Below are 18279 nucleotides of genomic sequence, written 5' to 3'. Positions count from 1 at the left end.
TAGAACAAGAAATGAATCCATTCTTAAGAAATACATTAATGTAAAAGTCTGTTATCTACTATAAAGAGAAATGCATTTAGACTGTTCTTTGTATTTTCCATGTGGATAAATTTAACATTTAGTTAAAATGTTTTTTCAATTTGTTGTCTGTCATTCACGTCAGTGAAACTAAGGTTGTAGACTAGTCAGTCTCTTCACTGCTCCCCAAGCCTAAAATGCATATGCAATTTATTTTTATGCTAAAATTTTGACTAGAATTTATGTAGTTGTCCTAACCTTTTTAAAGAAAAGAACTCCTTAGATGTATTTTGGCACAGTGTATAGATTTCTGGTATATTGAGTACATTGTCATTGTTGGACCTTTCCTTTTAATATCACTTTGAGATTTAAGTAGTCAATGTTTGCTTATAGACCTCCACAATCGAAAATTCTTCGAGAAGATTCTAATCATAACATGTATGTGGCTGGTTGCACGGAGGTAGAGGTGAAGTCTACGGAAGAAGCTTTTGAAGTATTTTGGAAAGGTGAGATTTGCACTTTAGTTGTCGTCACTTTTCATCTTGGTATTCCCATTGTTTTTTATATCTTCCATGAAGTTAGAATGAAACTGCATCACATCCAAATGTATTTCAGCTTACATGTGGTTCTAGGATAATGCGCATTTTGGCAGCATGATTTTACTGTAACATCGCTGAAGAATTAGGGAACAGCATTTTGCTTACCTCCATTGGCAATAGTGAGAATTCAGTGGGTACTGGTTCACATACTTTGTCCTGCACATGCATCAATGTGTGCGCTGAAATCTCTGTTCTGCACATGTGCAATGTTATTGTCGGCCTTTGTGCTGTTCTGCACATGCACCAATGTGTAGGGTGAAATCTGCCGTTCTGCACAGGCGCCAATGTCGGCTACCAACAAAGCAGCTTTCTGTGAGAGATACTGTACAGAGCTCATCTCTGTTACATTTTTTAAATGTGTTGTGTTAAATTTACTTTTGATAGTAAATATGATTTATACCTTCATACTTTGCATTAGACTTTTGAGTGATTATGAGTGGTTTCTTTAGTGCTGGTCTGCCCCTAACCCCACTTTTTCCATAGGCCCCGTTATTCCTATAAAGCGAGTTGTTGCTGGAACGTAACTATATGGTGTTTTAGGCGAACTACCTGTAGTCGAAGATAGTTTAGATTCCAAAAAATGACTCTGGTATTTCGATTTCTACTTAAACTGGATAAAATTGTTGTTAGAAATTGGGTGATTTTGGTTCATCTTAACTATTTGGCATTTGTGAGAATATTCTGAAGCTCAACCTATGTACAGAATATTTTGTTATATTTGGTATTTGAAAGCAATGTAGGAACCTGGGAATGCAAAGAACCAGGCTGTTGATTTGTAGACAACATTGTATTTATAATCATGATTGCCGGACGGAAATCCAATCCTTGCTCTTCTTACCTGCCTTTCCATTTATAAACCAGGTTCTTGGCACTCTTTCTCTTTGCAGGCCAGAAGAAACGACGTATAGCTAACACCACATTAAATCGAGAATCGAGCCGTTCACATAGTGTTTTCATTATCAAGTTGGCTCAGGCTCCATTAGATTCTGATGGGGACAATGTCCTTCAGGTAAGTGGCACCATGGAAAATGTTTAATTTATTGCCTTTGTTTGCCAGTTATTGAGAATCTAAGATACCAACGTTACAAATGATTGGAATATTGGGTAGCATTGCCCTACAGGTTTATGTCATTTATGTCCAGCTCCATAAAGTCAATCTGAAAATTTTATTCAGTGTAATGTATATTCTGAGGAAGACTTTGTTTGTTTTCTTTTTAAATCCTTTTTGAAAGCTAGTACAGTTACAATATTTAAAATACAGCTGAATGAGAATATGATTAGGAGGGATATGGGCCAAGTGCTAGCAAATGCGACTAGATTAGGTTAGAATATTCGGTCGGCATGGACAAGTTGAACCGAAGGGTCTGTTTCTGTACTGTACATCTCTGTAACTCTCTCTCTCTAATATACTTTTTTCTATCCATGAACCCCCACCCCTTAACCTTGTTTGTTGAGCTTTCTGCTGCCTTTGACCTTGCTGTATGAAACTTTTCCACTAAAAATCCATTACCTCTACTTTTTCCTCCAGTTAACGGTGTATTTTTTTTTGTGCGTGTATGTAAAGATATATATAAGTCGCTTGGGTTTTCCTTTCATCTTAGGCTAAGGATCAGACAATAGTGAGCCAACTGTCCCTGGTGGACTTGGCAGGAAGTGAGAGAACTAACAGGACAAAAGCTGAAGGCAGTAGATTGCGAGAGGCAGGTAAGGAATTTTGGAAAGCAAAAGATTGCTTGTGAATATGTTTGTAGTCCAAATATTTTTTGACTTGATAACTTTGTTTTGTGTCTGTGTTGCATACCTGTTGTTTTTAACATTGTTGATATTAGTTTTATTTCAATTTTCTGTGTGGGCTGGAAGGTGTCGTTGCCTGAAGCTGATGCTGCGTAAGGAGCTCTGAATATGTTTTACAGTTGGGAAATTCTGTTTTTTTTAACCCAAGTGACTCGAATGTCGACACTTGAGCAAGGATGTTCATGCAGCAGCATAGCGAGTACTTAAGATGGGTTGAGACAAGATTCCAAGGCTTTGCTTTTGAACACAAACCATAGTTGTTTTCTTGCTGGCTTCTAGGATATAAAAGTCCAAACTCCTAAAAATGGACATCCTTTCAAAGCAGCACTGGTCTTGGGCAATTTTCTTCAGGTTTTGACCTCATTTGCAGTCCCAAATGAAATGTTCTTTTTAAAGATAGGCATTGAAGTATAACTTGCTTTACAACCTACTGACTAACATTTTCCATCTTGCTTCAAAACTAATCTTCACATGGTTTTACGTACAAATTGACTTCCACTTTTAATTTTTAAACTGGCTACGTATTTGAATTTTTGAAAATTTATCCAAACATGCCACAGGTCTGTTTGATTCCTAACTTTGTGAAATAGCCTCATTTTACTTCTCTAAAAATTAAAGTCCTGACCAATGTTGGCTTTTCACATGTATTTGTATACTTTCATGATATGCATTTGGGTGATTTTATTATTTCTCGTGTGTCTGAAGTTGCAGCATACAATTATTGGATCAAGAATCAATCTGTAATTACCTCCTGGTAAATTATGTTTTGAGATTAAACATCCAGATTGCTGTTAATGTCGATGTAAAACTTGGAGAGTCTTGTGATTTTTGTATCCTCGGTCTTATCCCTCTAATTCTTATGGTTAGGTTTTCACGAGAAATGGCAACATTTAGCAAAAAAAAATCTTCATAGTAATGAGCAGAAATACTGTTGTGCACTAGAATCAATTAAAATAAATTAACTTCTCAATATTCTCTTATGCAGGGAACATTAATCAGTCATTGATGACATTAAGAACATGTATTGAAGTACTAAGAGAAAACCAAATGTATGGAACAAATAAGGTAATGTTTCTCTGTTTGAATTTCATTAGTGAGTTGGATCCAAGCAATTTAAAATACTCATAAGGTATTAACACAATGAGATCCACAATGCTTTGAGACTGAAACTTCAGTGCAATATTCTTAGCTCTTGTTTTTGCACAGATTACTTGTAAAGGATATCAATAAATAATTTCGGTGCAAGGTGTCATGTGGGAGCTTTTCTCTTTACAGATGGTTCCGTACAGAGACTCAAAGCTCACTCATCTTTTTAAAAATTACTTTGATGGTGAGGGAAAGGTTCGGATGATTGTATGTGTCAATCCCAAAGCTGATGACTATGAAGAAACCTTGGTGAGTGTTGCCAGAAGAATGTGGGAGATTGTCATATCTATCAGCGCCTCTGAACATCCTTAGTCTTTGGGCAATTCCTGATGAAGGGCTTTTGCCTGAAATGTCGATTTTCCTGCTCCTCGGATGCTGCCTGATCTGTGCTTTTCCAGCACCACTCTAATCCATTAGCGTATTATTGCTGAATAGGTGCCCCTTGAGGCAAGATGTAGTGCATCTGGGCTATATCCCAACTTCTTGACACTTTTTAAATTTGTCTTTTTTTTTGATGAGGAGGCTATACCTCTAAAGCATGCTTTGAGGTTTGTAAAGAGCTTTTGTTTCTTGGTTTCTTAAAACAAAGTTGGCATCTTTTTCAGTCAAGATCCTAATGACGTTTTGAATTCACGCTTGGGACGTTCTAATTTGAATTTTTTTACATTGCAGCTGGTTATGAGGTTTGCTGAAATGACTCAAGAAGTTGAAGTGGCTAGACCTGTAGATAAACCAATCTGTGGTCTCACTCCAGGCCGTCGATACAGGAATCAGGCTTTCAAAGAAGAATTGGCAAGGAAGCTAGAACTACGAGGAGGTCCCATGTATGGAGGTACCGTACAGTGTAAAGAGCAAAATGTTGATATTGGGATTGATTTTAGTTTAAAATGGGCATTAACCTGTTTGAAATGAATTCCCAAAGTTTCAATAAGAGTCTGTATGTGGTGTCCTCCTTTCTAGATGATTCAAATTCAACCTTGCTCTCCTCATCCAAAATCCAACAAGTTGGTCATGTCTGCAAATTTGATGCTCGATACACAGTTATGCGTGTTTTAATTAAAGTTTTGCTCCTTTTTATTCTTTGGAATTGGCATTTCAGGAGATGCACCCTAAAATATTTGAGAAAAAGAAACTGGGATTTACATAACACCTTAACACCTTTCATGAACTGGGAACATCCCAAGATGCATTGTGTTCAAGTGTAGTCCTTATTATAACAGAGGAAACAAAAGCCAATATGCTCTCATCAACCTCCCAGAAAGTCATGTTCAAAATCTGTTTTGGTGATGTTGATTTGAGGGATAATTATTAGCTCAGAACACTAGGGACAACTTTCCTCCTCTTTGTTGTAGCCCTATGGGATGTTTGTATCTTTCACATTCACCTGAGAAGGTAGATAAAGCCTTGGGGTAATGTCTTATTTTTAAAGCGTAGCACATCCTCAGAACTGTGGTGGAATTTTGTTCAAGTCACTGAAGTGGCAGTGGGGGGGTACTCATGGTCTGCTGACTGTTACCAACTGAGTCTTGGTTGAGAAGTCAAAACCTGCACATTGTGTACAATCTGAAGAATGTATTTGCTTTTAGAATTAGAATCAAGTTTTTTTTTTCCCCAGCAATAGATCTTTTTGCTTGAACAGAACTTTATCTTTGCCCCGCTCTGTGTGTTTTTTATTAGATTAAAAATCTGGCCTGGCCATGATTATTCTTTGGGGAGAAAGTGAGGTCTGCAGATGCTGGAGATCAAAGTTGAAACTTTATTGCTGGAACAGCACAGCAGGTCAGGCAGCATCCAGGGAACAGGAGATTCGACGTTTCGGGCACAGGCCCTTCTTCATGATTATTCTTTGCATTTTGATGTAGTATATTCTATTTGCTCACTAAACTCCAGAATACAAATATTGGTTTCACAAACTGAAGAAAAACTATTTTGCCCTTTGTAAATTTTCTTAGACAAAAATATTTTAAAATTTGCTTTCTGTTGTAATGCTAATTTTTTTTTGCAATGGGGAAGGAAGAGCACCTTTTCAAATGTTAAAATCTTCAATAAAAAACAATGAAGAGTCAAAGGGCTTTGAGGACAATAATATTTGCTTTACAATCCCAAATGAAGTTTTTTTTCTTTTTTTTCTTGCATGTCTGCCATCTCAGAAGACTTGTCTACTGCAGAAGCTCTGCTGCAAAGTTTTGCATCATTGCCTTCAGTTGAGTTAACTGATCCCAATGACGAGCAAACTTTACCACGTTTAATAGAGTGTTTGGAGCAAAGGTATAAAATACGCCAAATGGCAGCTGAGGAGATGAAGAAAACTGGTATGTAACGAGCACAGTAAAAATGTCCTATTTTGTTGAATAGTGTAATCCTTTAACACCCCTTCAATTTTGGCTTTAAGAAAACTCTAGAAATTTCTTTTGCTCTAATGTTGCTCAGTAAACGCTATCAGAGGGATGATTCACGATTGGGACAGTAAGTTCGCAGCAAAGGACAATTACATACAGGATCAGCAAGAAAAACTGCTTGAAAAGGACCGGTTTCTTAATGGACAAAAAGCAGAGACTGAGCGACTGGAGAAGAAAGTTAAAACCTTGGAGTACAAGGTGATTTTCTTTTTTCTGCTTTTTTATTTGCTCTGGACACCAGGGCGTGAGTAAGTATGTGTATGTGATTTGTGGCTATGAATATCTGTACATTATATTTTTAGTTGATCGGCACATTCTCAACATTTCAAAGCATGCTATTTGATGTACCTGTAGCTAGCTTGTGACCACTCTCTTCTATTCCAGTGCAGCTTTTCTTAGGCTTATTAGCCATCTCTGTGAGTCGAATGACGACTTCTACCTACAATCAGAATTAAAACTGTTGTAATTCTGAACAATTAGTACTCTAGAAACTAATTTTGCCTTGGTGATGTTGAATTGCGTAAGTGGTAGGTGTGAATAGGTCATGATGCTCATTCTAGTAGCACCTTTTTATGGATAAGGACAGCTTTGTTTTCACAGTACCCAAAGGGAGAAAGTAATGCCAAATCCTACTGTTATTATTCTATAGCCAAATCTAATTTTATGTTTCTATTTCTAAGATTGAGATATTGCAAAAAACAGCAAATATTTATGAAGAGGACAAGCGTGCCTTGCAACAGGAGCTGGAGGAGAGAGACCAAAAGCTGCATCGAGAGTTATCAGATAAACGGCGCTTGGAGCAGAGAATGCAAGGAGTGATGACAGATACAAAGATGAAATGGGAGAAAGAATGTGTGAGTAATTTGGGTTCTGAATTCCATGATCTACACAGGGTTACCATTTTAGTACTTCCAGTTTTGTGTTCAATAAAGCTCTTTTTAAAATGAAAATACAGATGTTCAGAAATTAAAAAACAACTCATCATGCAATGTGTGAATTAAATGGAACAGCTGTGGTTGAAAATATGGCAATTCAGTGTGAAGACTTCCAGAACAGTATACATCTTGCATATTATTGCCATTAAAAAGGAATATTTTGTACAAACAAGACATTAGGATATTTTGTTAACAATCAGTATTTACAAAATAATTTGAACATTTATATTAAGGCTCTTGAGACTTTTTTTTTTCTTGAAGGGTATGTCTTTTGCAGTATGTGATTTTTTTTTTGTCTGCTTCCATTGTTTTGTAATATGAAGTCTCCAAGCTGACTTGCATAAAACAACATTCTAACTCACCGTCAATTTGTGTATTCTGCCATAGGTGAGTTGTGTGAGTTATAATCTCTCTCTCTCTCTCTCTCTCTCTCTCTCTCTCTCTCTCTCTCTCTCTCTCTCTCTTACCTGTACCATTCTTTTCATTTTCCAATATCTTCTGCAATTGTCAACCCATTCAACAATTTTTTTATGGTGGTCTTTCTCCTTTGTTTTATCTCTGCAAGTCTATTTGCTCTTAAAATGCCCTACACAGGCTCTCTGCCTTCCTACTTATATTTTAACAAATTTCCTTGTTCATTTACTCTCCTCAGCATTTTGTCATATACATTTTCAATAAACAAACCCTCTCCTTTGTTTTCTAACAATACACATTTCAAAATTATTTAGCAGATTAGTCTCTACATTGCTCCATTTGATCCCATTATTGTGAATACCTTTGCCTTTGACCTCCCCAAGTGCATCACATTGTACATGTCTAAGCAGAATTTCATTTGCCAATTTTCTGCCCATCTGATCAGTCCAACTCCTTTTCAGTTTCACTTGGTTCTAACTGCTAGGTAGCTGTGCTCTCTGCCTTTTGTCTCATTTGCAGATTTCTCACAAGTCATGTATCTCACCAGTCTGCTCCAATGTCTTTGAGCACTATTGAGTTTAATTGTTCAAATGCTTTTAGAAAATCTACAAAAATATAATTCCTGTCTAAACTCCAGACTCTGCATCCTTCTCTTGTCCCTTTTCCTACCAAGCATCCAGACCTGTCATTTTAAAAGTAGTTCTGCACCTTCCTAGCCATTAACTTTGTTATAACACTCAAAGCAACCTTCAATGCTTGGGTGATTAGACTAATTGTATGATAGTCAGAACAGCATTCTTTTAGCTGCTTTCTTTGGGTGATCATTATAGTTTGCATTAAGTCCTCGGGCATTCTCCAGATAAGTAAATATCTTTGTAGGGCTTAGTAAACATTTGATGTTCAGTTCAATCCCATGTTTTTAATCAACTCTGTAGGTATTCCATCGATTTCCAGCAGCTTTTTGGTTTTTTTTTTATCGCCTTGCTGCTTTTATCTCACTCCAGTATTTCTAGTCTAATTAAATCTGATGTCAACATTACTCTTTCTCCTATCAGTTCAGTTTGGGTGTCTCCTTGTTCTCATATACTTGTATTTTAACTTATCTTCAATATTCTACTGATTTTTATTTTTTGACATTTGCAGCATTACCAACCTAAAACAAGTTTTTTTAAAATCCTTCCTCTTAACCATATGTTCTTTGTGGCTCATTCTTTGGCCTGTTCTTCAATTGATTTACATTGCTCTTTTGAGTTGATGATATCCTTGAATTTTCTAAATAATGCTTTGCTTATATCTTTCAGATAGTCATACAGATGTACAGCATGGAAACAGACCCTTCGGTCCAACCTGTCCATGCCGAACAGATATCCCAACCCAATCTAGTCCCACCTGCAAGCACCCGGCCCATATCCCTCCAAACCCTTCCTATTCATATACCATTCCAAATGCCCCTTAAATGTTGCAATTATACCACTTTCTCTGCCAGCTCATTCCATGCATGTACCACCCTCTCTGTAAAAAAAAGTTACCTCTTAGGTCTCTTTTATAACTTTCCCCTCTCACCCTAAACCTATACCCTCTAGTTCTGGACTCCCTGACCCCAGGGAAAAGATTTTGTCTATTTACCCTATCCATGCCTTTCATAATTTTGTAAACCTCTATAAGGTCACCCCTCAACCTCCGCTTCAGAGGAAACCGTCCCAGCCTGTTCAGCGTCCAACCTTGGCAACATCCTTGTAAATCTTTTCTGAACCCTTTCAAGTTTCACAACATCTTTCTGATAGGAAGGAGTCTAGAATTGCACGCAATATTCCAACAGTGGCTTAACAAATATCTGTACAGCCGCAACATGACCTCCCACCTCCTATACTCAATACTCTTGCCAATAAAAGAAAGCATACCAAACGCCGCTATCACTATCCTATCGACCTGCGACTCCACTTTCAAGGAGCTATGAACCTGCACTCCAAGTTCTCTTTGTCCGGCAACACTCTAGGACCTTACCATTAAGTGTATAAGTCCTGCTAAGATTTGCTTTCCCAAAATGCAGCTCTTGCATTTGTCTGAATTAAACTTCATCTGCCACTTCTCAGCCCATTGGCCCATCTGGTCCAGATCCTGTTGTAATCTGAGGTAACCCTCTTCGCTGTCCACTACACCTCCAATTTTGGTGTCATCTCCAAACTTACTAACTGTACCTCTTATGCTCGCATCCAAATCATTTATGTGAATGACAAAAAGTAGAGGACCCAGCACCGATCCTTGTGGCACTCCACTGGTCACAGGCCTCCAGTCTGAAAAGCAACCCTCCACCACCACCCTCTGTCTTCGACCTTTGAGCCAGTTCTGTATCCAAATGGCTAGTTCTCCCTGTATTCTGTGAGATCTAATCTTGCTAATCAGTCTCCCATGGGGAACCTTGTCGAAAGCCTTAATGAAGTCCATATAGATCACGTCTACCGCTCTGCCCTCATCAATCCTCTTTGTTACTTCTTCAAAAAACTCAATCAACTTTGTGAGACATGATTTCCCATGCACAAAGCCATGTTGTCTATCCCTAATCAGTCCTTGCCTTTCCAAATACGTGTACATCCTCTCCCTCAGGATTCCCTTCAACAACTTGCCCACCACCGAGGTCAGGCTCAGTGATCTGTAGTTCCCTGGCTTGTCTTTACCACCCTTCTTAAATAGTGGCACCACGTTAACCAACCTCCAGTCTTCCGGCACCTCACCTGTGACTCTCATCGATACAAATATCTCAGTAAGAGGCCCAGCAATCACTTCTCTAGCTTCCCACAGAGTTCTAGGGTACACCTGATCAGATCCTGGGGATTTATCCACCCTTAAGCGTTCCAAGACATCCAGCACTTCCTCCTCTGTAATCTGGACATTTTGCAAGGTGTCAGCATCTATTTCCCTCCAGTCTATACCTTCCATATCCTTTTCCACAGTAAATACTGATGCAAAATACTCGTTTGGTATCTCTTCCATTTTCTAAAGCTCCACACAAAGGCCGCCTTGCTGGTCTTTGAGTGGCCCTATTCTCTCCCTAGTTATCCTTTTGTTCTTAATGTGTTTGTAAAAACTCTTTGGATTCTCCTTAATTCTATTTGCCAAAGCTATCTCATGTCCTGTTTTTGCCCTCCTGATTTCCCTCTCAAGTATACTTCTTTATACTCTTCTAAGGATTCACTCCATCTATCCTGACTATACCTTACATATGATTCCTTCTTTTTCTTAACCAAACCCTCAATTTCTTTAGTCATCCAGCATTCCCTATACCTACCAGCCTTTCCTTTCACTCTAACAGGAATATCTGGATTCTCGTTATCTCATTTCTGAAGGCTTCCCATTTTCCAGCTGTCCATTTATCTGCAAACATCTGCCCCCAATTAGCTTTTGAAAGTTCTTGCCTAATACCGTCAAAATTTGCCTTTCTCCAATTTAGAACTTCAACTTTTAGATCTGGTCTATCCTTTTCCATCACTTTTTAAAATCTAATAGAATTACAGTCGCTGGCCCCAAAGTGCTCCCCCACTGGCACCTCAGTCACCTGCCCTGCCTTATTTCCCAAGAGTAGGTCAAGTTTTGCACCTTCTCTAATAGGTACATTCACATGATCAAGCTCCTTTTTTTTTTTTTGCATATTCCATTCTGGGTCTTCAGCGCAGAGTATGGTTTTCATTTTCGCAAACTTGTGAATGGACTTTTTTTTCCCAGCTGAACCTTTTGAGTTCTTCGCATTATACCTGTATCTTTTGTCTTAACTGTTTGTGTTGTCCAGTTGAAATCTTCCTTTATCACCAGTCTCCATGTTTATAATCTTTCATGGTGCATGAATCATGTATTTGTTATTATAAGCCCTCTTCTTTGAGAATTTGGCTGTACTCATTTCTTTTTCCAAGACCATATATCTCCTTCAACTCTTTCCGCAGTCATGCTGCGCTAATCTACCATATCAAACATGTAGCTCTTCCCACTCTCCTGTTTAATCTAATTTTTTAACTTTATCATTTAATTACCCACCTCATCAGGATGTTTGCTTGTGAAATTGTTTGGCCTTGAAAAGGAAGGGGTATTTGAGGTCTGGCAAATGACCTTGCCAGTGTTGGGGAAGGGGAACAGCTTCTCTTGGTTCTTACATTGAGAGAAGTGTAGGGCTGCTATAGCCTGGGAGAACATGTGAAAAGTGTTGCAACTTAAGCATTGGCCAGGGTATCAGGTAATCTATATGACTGCATACGCCTGACAAGAGAATGTAGGATTTTGCATCGTTATACTTTTTTTGAGAGGTGGAATGGAAATGAGAAAATATTTTGTGTATGAACTGTTACCTTGTAACAGAGTGGTATTGGTATCATTTGTAACCCAGCATTTGCTGTCACAACAGTTGAATTATTAGCAACTAACACAATGGCAAGCGATCATTGAAAATTAGCCAAGACGATGGCACAGAATGACGTCAGCAAATGTAAGCACCAGTTGTGTGGACAGGAGCCCCAGTCAAGGGGTAAACAAGGTTTTGCTTGCTAAGGGAGGAAATGAGGACTCAAGCTGCCATCCAGCAGAATCTATATATACATTTGCACATGGTTCATAAAAGAATAGGAATGTAGAATTAACAAATACGGATAGGCAAGGAAAGCCAGAGAAACTAAAGCAAGTAATAGTAAAAGAGAAATTAGACATCCTAAGATTTGATGTACTGTGGACAGCAAGTGACAACTTTACAAGAAACAAAGTGAGACCAATATTCAGAAGAAGAAGAAATGGAAGAGAGAGCAACTATAATGGTAGACAAGGAAGCTCTAAACCATGAGTCAAGGAAATTAATGCAATAGATTGCTAATGAAACTAAAGAGATAACCTATTGGTGGTACCATGTTCTAACTAACTCACATATAAAAGTGTCTTTGCTAAATTGTCTTAGCCTGAGTTTAGGCATCAGTTTGGCAAGAGTTTGCTTCAAGCACACAGGCTTGCAAAATTTGAAATAGAGAAATCCAGTAAAGTAAACTTAAAAAGAATTTTGTGGTTTGGATAGGGACGGCTCATGGGTTGATTTGTCTCTTCCTGAAATATTCCTGCAACAATAAAATTAATATACAAGTTCACTAAATTTCGTAAAGTTATTGCGAAGGAAAATTAATCTTTTTCTCCTTCTTCCTTTTACTTCTCTTTCTCCGCAACCTTCCCGAAACCTTTTTGGGGGAAAAACAAATTTGGCCAAATCAACCTGCAGGAACGTCGTGTTCAAGCTAAGCAGCTCGAGATGCAAAATAAGCTTTGGGTGAAAGATGAAAAGCTCAAGCAACTCAAAGCAATTGTTGCAGAGGCAAGGACAGAAAGGGCTGAGAAACCAGAGAGGACACCAAGAGAAAACGACAAGAAAGTACATGTGCATGTGCGATCGGCATCTCCACCTTCAGTTCCTGTATGTACAGTAAGATGCTTAAGTTGCTTAGCACAATACTAAATCTTTGTGTATATTTAATTTTTAGGATAATATTTGGTGTTTGTCAATTTGGAAAAAAAAGCATTACATAATGCTTTTTAGTGGAATGTATTTTCAACATCTTTGATCAAGTTACTGCTTTGTCTTGACATTTGAATTCCTATATATAATTCTGCAGGCCATGAGTTTATTTTAAAATGGTATATTTGGTAAAATATTGTGTTGTGACTTTGTTGTTTCATGAGGTTAGATGAAGGTTGAGATGCCATCTAGCAATGGGCCTTTTTGTGCATTGCTGCATTATTCCACATTACAAATTATTTTTCATTTTACAAGCTTGATACAAGCTAATTGTGACAGCAGATTAAGTATATTCGGGGCATGTATTTTGCACCTAGAAAGTCAATTTCTGAAATTTTGTATCTTTTGTTAAAAACGGTTATTTTTCTCTTTGAAGTGACAGATTGTTGCCCCATGGTGAACTGAGGCTGTGTTTGATTTCTCTATATAGTTAAACCTTCCTCTCTTTCCACAAAGTTTATAGAACCATTTTACTTTCACAGTGACCTAAATGGCTCCAAGCATTTTGGTAGTTTAGTGGAAATACAACTAAATTAAAGCTGTCTTTCACATGTCTTCAATGTTGCACTAACTCCATACCTAAGACAAATGTGCATTGCTTGAGAGATTTAGCATGGGGTACACTAGCATTTGATGTTGGCATAGAGGATTTATCCAGATTATTTTTGAATGAGATGTGGATGCGTCGATTAGCTGCTCCTTTCATGATCTATCCTATGCATCTGCACCCAATTTACTTTTTTGATTGTTCACATAGGTGATAGGGAAGGGAAAAGAGCTCAGGAACACACTTATTCGTTATTTCTTGGATTTGCTTAACATTTTAGCATTGCATTGATATAAAGTGATTATCAGTTTTTGTACGTTTCACTTTGTAATGGCAGAGACATTTTGTGACTATGGGATAAATTCTTATCCTATTTACTAGTAAATGTTCTGTATTAAGGACCTTCACTGCCATGTTATATTGCCTTTTAATAATTATCTTCCACATCTTTATATTCAATGAAATTTTAAATGAATCAAAACCAAAGTTTAATGTTGCAATAATTACCACCCTGTGTCTATTCTGCAGCTCATTGTTAGTAATCCTGGTAGCTATGTTTATACATATCTTTACAGCACTCAACCTTTATTCTGCTCGAGGTCTCTAGGGGCGCATGAATTCTTTAGGACGCCTGTGCTCTTTATTTTTTTACGCAGAAAATATGATGCAAGAAAAATTGTGCATAAAAACTAGGAAGGTAAACTGGTAAGGTAAATTGTGCGGTTTTAGAAAAATCTATCATTGTACTTGTTGATATCAGCACATAAGGAAAAATGCAAGTGGACTATTTCCATATTCATTTGCAAGTTTCCTAACCTGGATCATATCTGCAAAATCGGTATGTTTGAAAAAGCATATCTGGTTTTTAAGTGGTGAAGAGGAACTCCAGTGGATACTGCAGTGGTTCTCGCTGGTTAAGGCTAGGGTTTGGCAATGATATCTTCAACAGTCAAATAGCCTGACACCTTCCACCTCACACAAATAATGGTACTCTGAGGTACCAGACGATGGCTGATATGACTATTCTACCCATATCCCAGCAAGTTTTGCTATTTTTCTAATAGATGGATCAGAACTGCAGTACAAAATAGAACTATTTATTGTTAATAACTATTACATATTGAAAAAAAACTGATCACTGTATATATTTTTAAGTGTATGTCTTTTCTAATTTTTCATCCTATTTCTATAGTTTCCTGGTAACAGTTTAGCATCCCAACCCATTAGCCAGAACTGCCCAGTATCTAGGCCACAGCTGCATAGGCGCTCTAACTCCTGCAGCACCATCTCTGTGGCCTCCTGCATCTCCGAATGGGAGCAGAAAACTCCAGAATGGAACAGAAATGGTAGTGCACTGCCCAAGAATAAACGTAGACTGCTGGAGACTCCACAAGTTAGGGACTCCAATTTCCAAGAGAGAAGGCAGGGAGTGAACAAGCTGGGCAGCGGCAAAGTCAACGGCTATAGAAGAGAAGGCGGAGTAGACCAGGATGGACCCCAGCGGGTTAGTGAGCACTAAAGATTGTAAAGGGTAAAATTGTACAATTAAGGCACCGAAGAAAGCACTGCACACAGCACACACTTCCTCTAAGAAGGAAGTCAACTTAATTACTCGTCAGTATCATCCATGCAGTCTTTATACTCTGTTGCAATGTCTAACTGCTGCTGCATTACTCCTTGTTGGTTGCTTGTTATGCTCACCAGTCAAGAGATTTTTTAAAATTCATTCATGGGCTGTTGCCACTACTTGTTAGGCCAACATTTATTGCCTGTCTCCATTTTCCCTTGTGGACCTTGTGATGAGCTGCTGGCTTTGAATCACTGCTGTCCATTTGAAAATACTTGACAGGATTTAATGATACTTAATGAGCACTTTGCAAGGGAATTAATTGTTCTTGTGACCTTTAATTCTTAATGTATGTATAGGTAACTGATACTCATGTTGGGTCATTCACTTTGTGAATTGTATAATGTTGAATGGTCAAGCCCAACTTGCTGGACTGAATCAAAGGACAGACTTTGAAATATAATTGAGCTAGTTTTGTAGTTGCGGTAATTAGGTTTTGTCAGTTGTATTATTTCTAACATTTGATCATATGCAGGAGAACATTCATTAGAACTGCACCGAAAGCCAAATTAGTGCAGATGTTAGAAATCTGAATGAAACGTTGCCAGAGAAATTTAACAGATGTGGCAGCATCTGTGAATAAAGAAATAGTGAATGATTTGAGTGCCATATGTTTATTCTTCAGATCATACCAGACTTAAGAGTTACTCTCTCAGCTCTCTGTCTGTTAACCCAATTGACTGGATGGCTGGTTTGCAATGCAGTTACATCAACAGTGTGGGTTCAATTTTCACACCAACTGAGGTCACCTTTGAAGGTCCTGCCTTCTTAACATTGCCTCTAGTCTGTGAGAAGGTGACCCTCAGTTAAACTCTCCACCAGTCATCTCTCTGCAACAGGAGAGCAGCCCTGTGTCCCCTGGGATTATGGTGACTTTATTATAGCAAACTTGCAAACTTTAATGTTGCTTTAAGATGGCTGTTAAAATAATCCTGCTAAGTAACATCACTGTGCAACCTGAGAGTGAGTCCTTGGCCTTGTGGCCTCTTACCTCTTCATTGTGCACTTGTGATAATCAAACAACCTTGTTATTTTAGATTTCCCTGTATACCTTTGACAGTTGTATATGTGAGATCCAAATTTAGAATTATCAGCTTAAAATCTAATCCTTGTTGCATTATTTCAATGCAAATTTTCTGATGTCAAGATACTGCAAGAAGTCTGAGAATGGACTATTCCATTTGTCACAGCTTCAACCTTGTGGAAAATGTCTCGCGAGAGAGAGAGATACATTATAGGTTTAATACACACTTACAGTATAGTTTGTATGGACAAGTCAGAATGTTTGAAGTTACTGATTGTTTGGCAAGTGCTGAATGTTTGTTTATTTCTAAGCTATTGATGCAGACAACAAGCATTGTGTGCTGCTGCTTATTGTTGTAACTGCTTTTTTTTTACTTGCTTTAATTGCAAAATTGTCTAATTCTCAGTTCACCATTTCATCTGTATATTTGGATGAAAGGTCCAAGGCTCAAATAACTGTCAAAAAGCCACAACAATCTCTAATATATGTCTGAATTGTTGTGCTTGGATTTAAATTTGCCTTTTTCAGTTTTTGAGTTTTGACATGCCAAAAAAAGGGTGAGTCTGCACATTCCAATATCTAGGTGTACCTATCAAGTTTGTTTACTCAGTACTAAGTAGAACCTTTTGTAGAAAACATTTTTCTGTTTGTTATTTTTATACACCCTAACATTTTTCTAATTGCAATTTTTCACACTAATGTTTAATATTTTTGGTATGTATCTGGTAATTTGGGAGTATTCTCTGCAAGCTCTGGGTTCAGGTTTGCTCTGGGTCATGATAGGTCGTGTTATGATCATTATCATAGCTATCAACCTGCAAATCCTTCCAGTGCTCCATTCATTCCTCTAAGGGAAGGAAAGGAGTTGACAAAGCTGGCATCATTCTGCTGAAGCTCTGGTATTTGGGTAATTGTTATGTGATGCAACAGTTAGTTATAGGAAAGTAGCAGGTAAGCTCCCATTGTTGGGAACTGGCATGTAGGGAACTGGCATGTAGGGAACTGGCATGTAGGGAACTGGCATGTAGGGAACTGGCATGTTGGTGTAAAGATGAAACCTCAAAGGTTCTTTAGAGGACAGATTCTGATGATGAGTTGACCTTGTAGCACTGAGTAAGATTTTTGCATTTGCTTTCATTTTAAGACCTAAGTGAATTTACAGTTAAAGATATTTTTAATCACCCTGTTCAGGCAGATTCTTACACATGTCTGGAATAGGTGGGACTTGAACCCAAGCTTTCAAGCCCAGAGATAGTGGTACTGCCACTATTCCACAAGTGCCAATTAGTTTGTTGTTATAGGTACTTCCAATCAACTTGTTCAGATGTGTTATGACCAAGTAGGGCTTGAATCTGTATCAGAGGTAGGGACACTACCAGTGCACCACACAAACCTTCAGTTCATAATTATAGATTGAATTGAGTGACCCATCTAAAGGTTTACTATTCCTGAATAGTTCCAAGATCATTCCAAATATGGGTATGTTTTCACAAGTTTCTCAATATGTACAGTTTGTCAAAACTAGTACAAATGATATAAAGGACTCTGTCAATTTACAATGAAATGCTGTCTCCTGTTAAATTGTGTTGACTGAAGTTCTTCTCTTGTCTTCTGACATTTTACACACTATCACTAAGACCCAGACCTGAATAAATATTGATAACTACTAAGCCTGTGTCTGATCTGAGACATCCTGAGACTTTAATTGCCTTGATATGTACTTGAACAGTTCAGATTGGCTAAACAATGTATGATTCCTGATTTGTTTTTTCAAAAGTAAAAGCCGTTTTAGTGGCATCACTTCCTACTGTCTCCTGATTGGTTTTCTAAGGTGTCACTTATAAGATTGTGCTCCCTCTTCATCATGGTTTGTTTCTGTTTTTGATTTCTCACTAAGAGAATAAGTGATTTTCCAATATTTATATTTTGCATATACAGTATTTATCTTGAGGTATAAAGTTCAACATGAAAATTTCCAATTACTGTCTGGTTAGTTACACATCTAGATTTAAAAATAACTATTCTTAGTTTGCAAGTGATATTTGAAATGAATGATATGGCTAACTCTCAACATGTAACTTTTCAATTTTTGGCCAACTACCCAATAAAATGCAGTAGTGCACAGTTCCCTACCCAAGTACTAGTGTTGCGAGAGAGCTCCTAAACAATGGAGAGACTTTCATACTGATAATAATCATTTTGCAAAACCAGCTGTTTGTCCATTGTCAAAATGTTACTAA

At 37.8% G+C, this 18279-nt stretch overlaps 1 protein-coding gene across 11 annotated transcripts in view; it reads left to right on the top strand.

Annotated features, from left to right (window-relative positions):
- kif23 (kinesin family member 23) overlaps positions 1 to 18279 on the top strand; it is a 47675-nt gene that overhangs the window by 24976 nt on the left and 4420 nt on the right. For 3 of the 11 annotated variants that reach the window (XM_043677167.2, XM_043677169.2, XM_043677166.2), the window contains 10 exons: positions 412 to 524; positions 1505 to 1626; positions 2219 to 2321; positions 3397 to 3476; positions 3687 to 3806; positions 4230 to 4389; positions 5708 to 5869; positions 5988 to 6154; positions 6637 to 6810; positions 12548 to 12739. In XM_043677167.2, the coding sequence (XP_043533102.1) occupies positions 412 to 524; positions 1505 to 1626; positions 2219 to 2321; positions 3397 to 3476; positions 3687 to 3806; positions 4230 to 4389; positions 5708 to 5869; positions 5988 to 6154; positions 6637 to 6810; positions 12548 to 12739 (1393 nt within the window). Of the gene's footprint in view, positions 1 to 411; positions 525 to 1504; positions 1627 to 2218; positions 2322 to 3396; positions 3477 to 3686; positions 3807 to 4229; positions 4390 to 5707; positions 5870 to 5987; positions 6155 to 6636; positions 6811 to 12547; positions 12749 to 14580; positions 14893 to 18279 lie in introns of all 11 variants that reach the window. The other 8 variants (XM_043677164.2, XM_043677160.2, XM_087981127.1 and 5 more) reach the window with 5 other exon arrangements.

The sequence above is a fragment of the Chiloscyllium plagiosum genome, unplaced genomic scaffold (assembly GCF_037043375.1).
Source record: "Chiloscyllium plagiosum isolate Xiang-an unplaced genomic scaffold, Cpla_swu_hap1 HiC_scaffold_39, whole genome shotgun sequence".
Taxonomy (NCBI): Eukaryota; Metazoa; Chordata; class Chondrichthyes; order Orectolobiformes; family Hemiscylliidae; genus Chiloscyllium; species Chiloscyllium plagiosum.
Note: the sequence above shows the minus strand (reverse complement) of the source record. Positions and strands in the feature narration are given on the sequence as shown.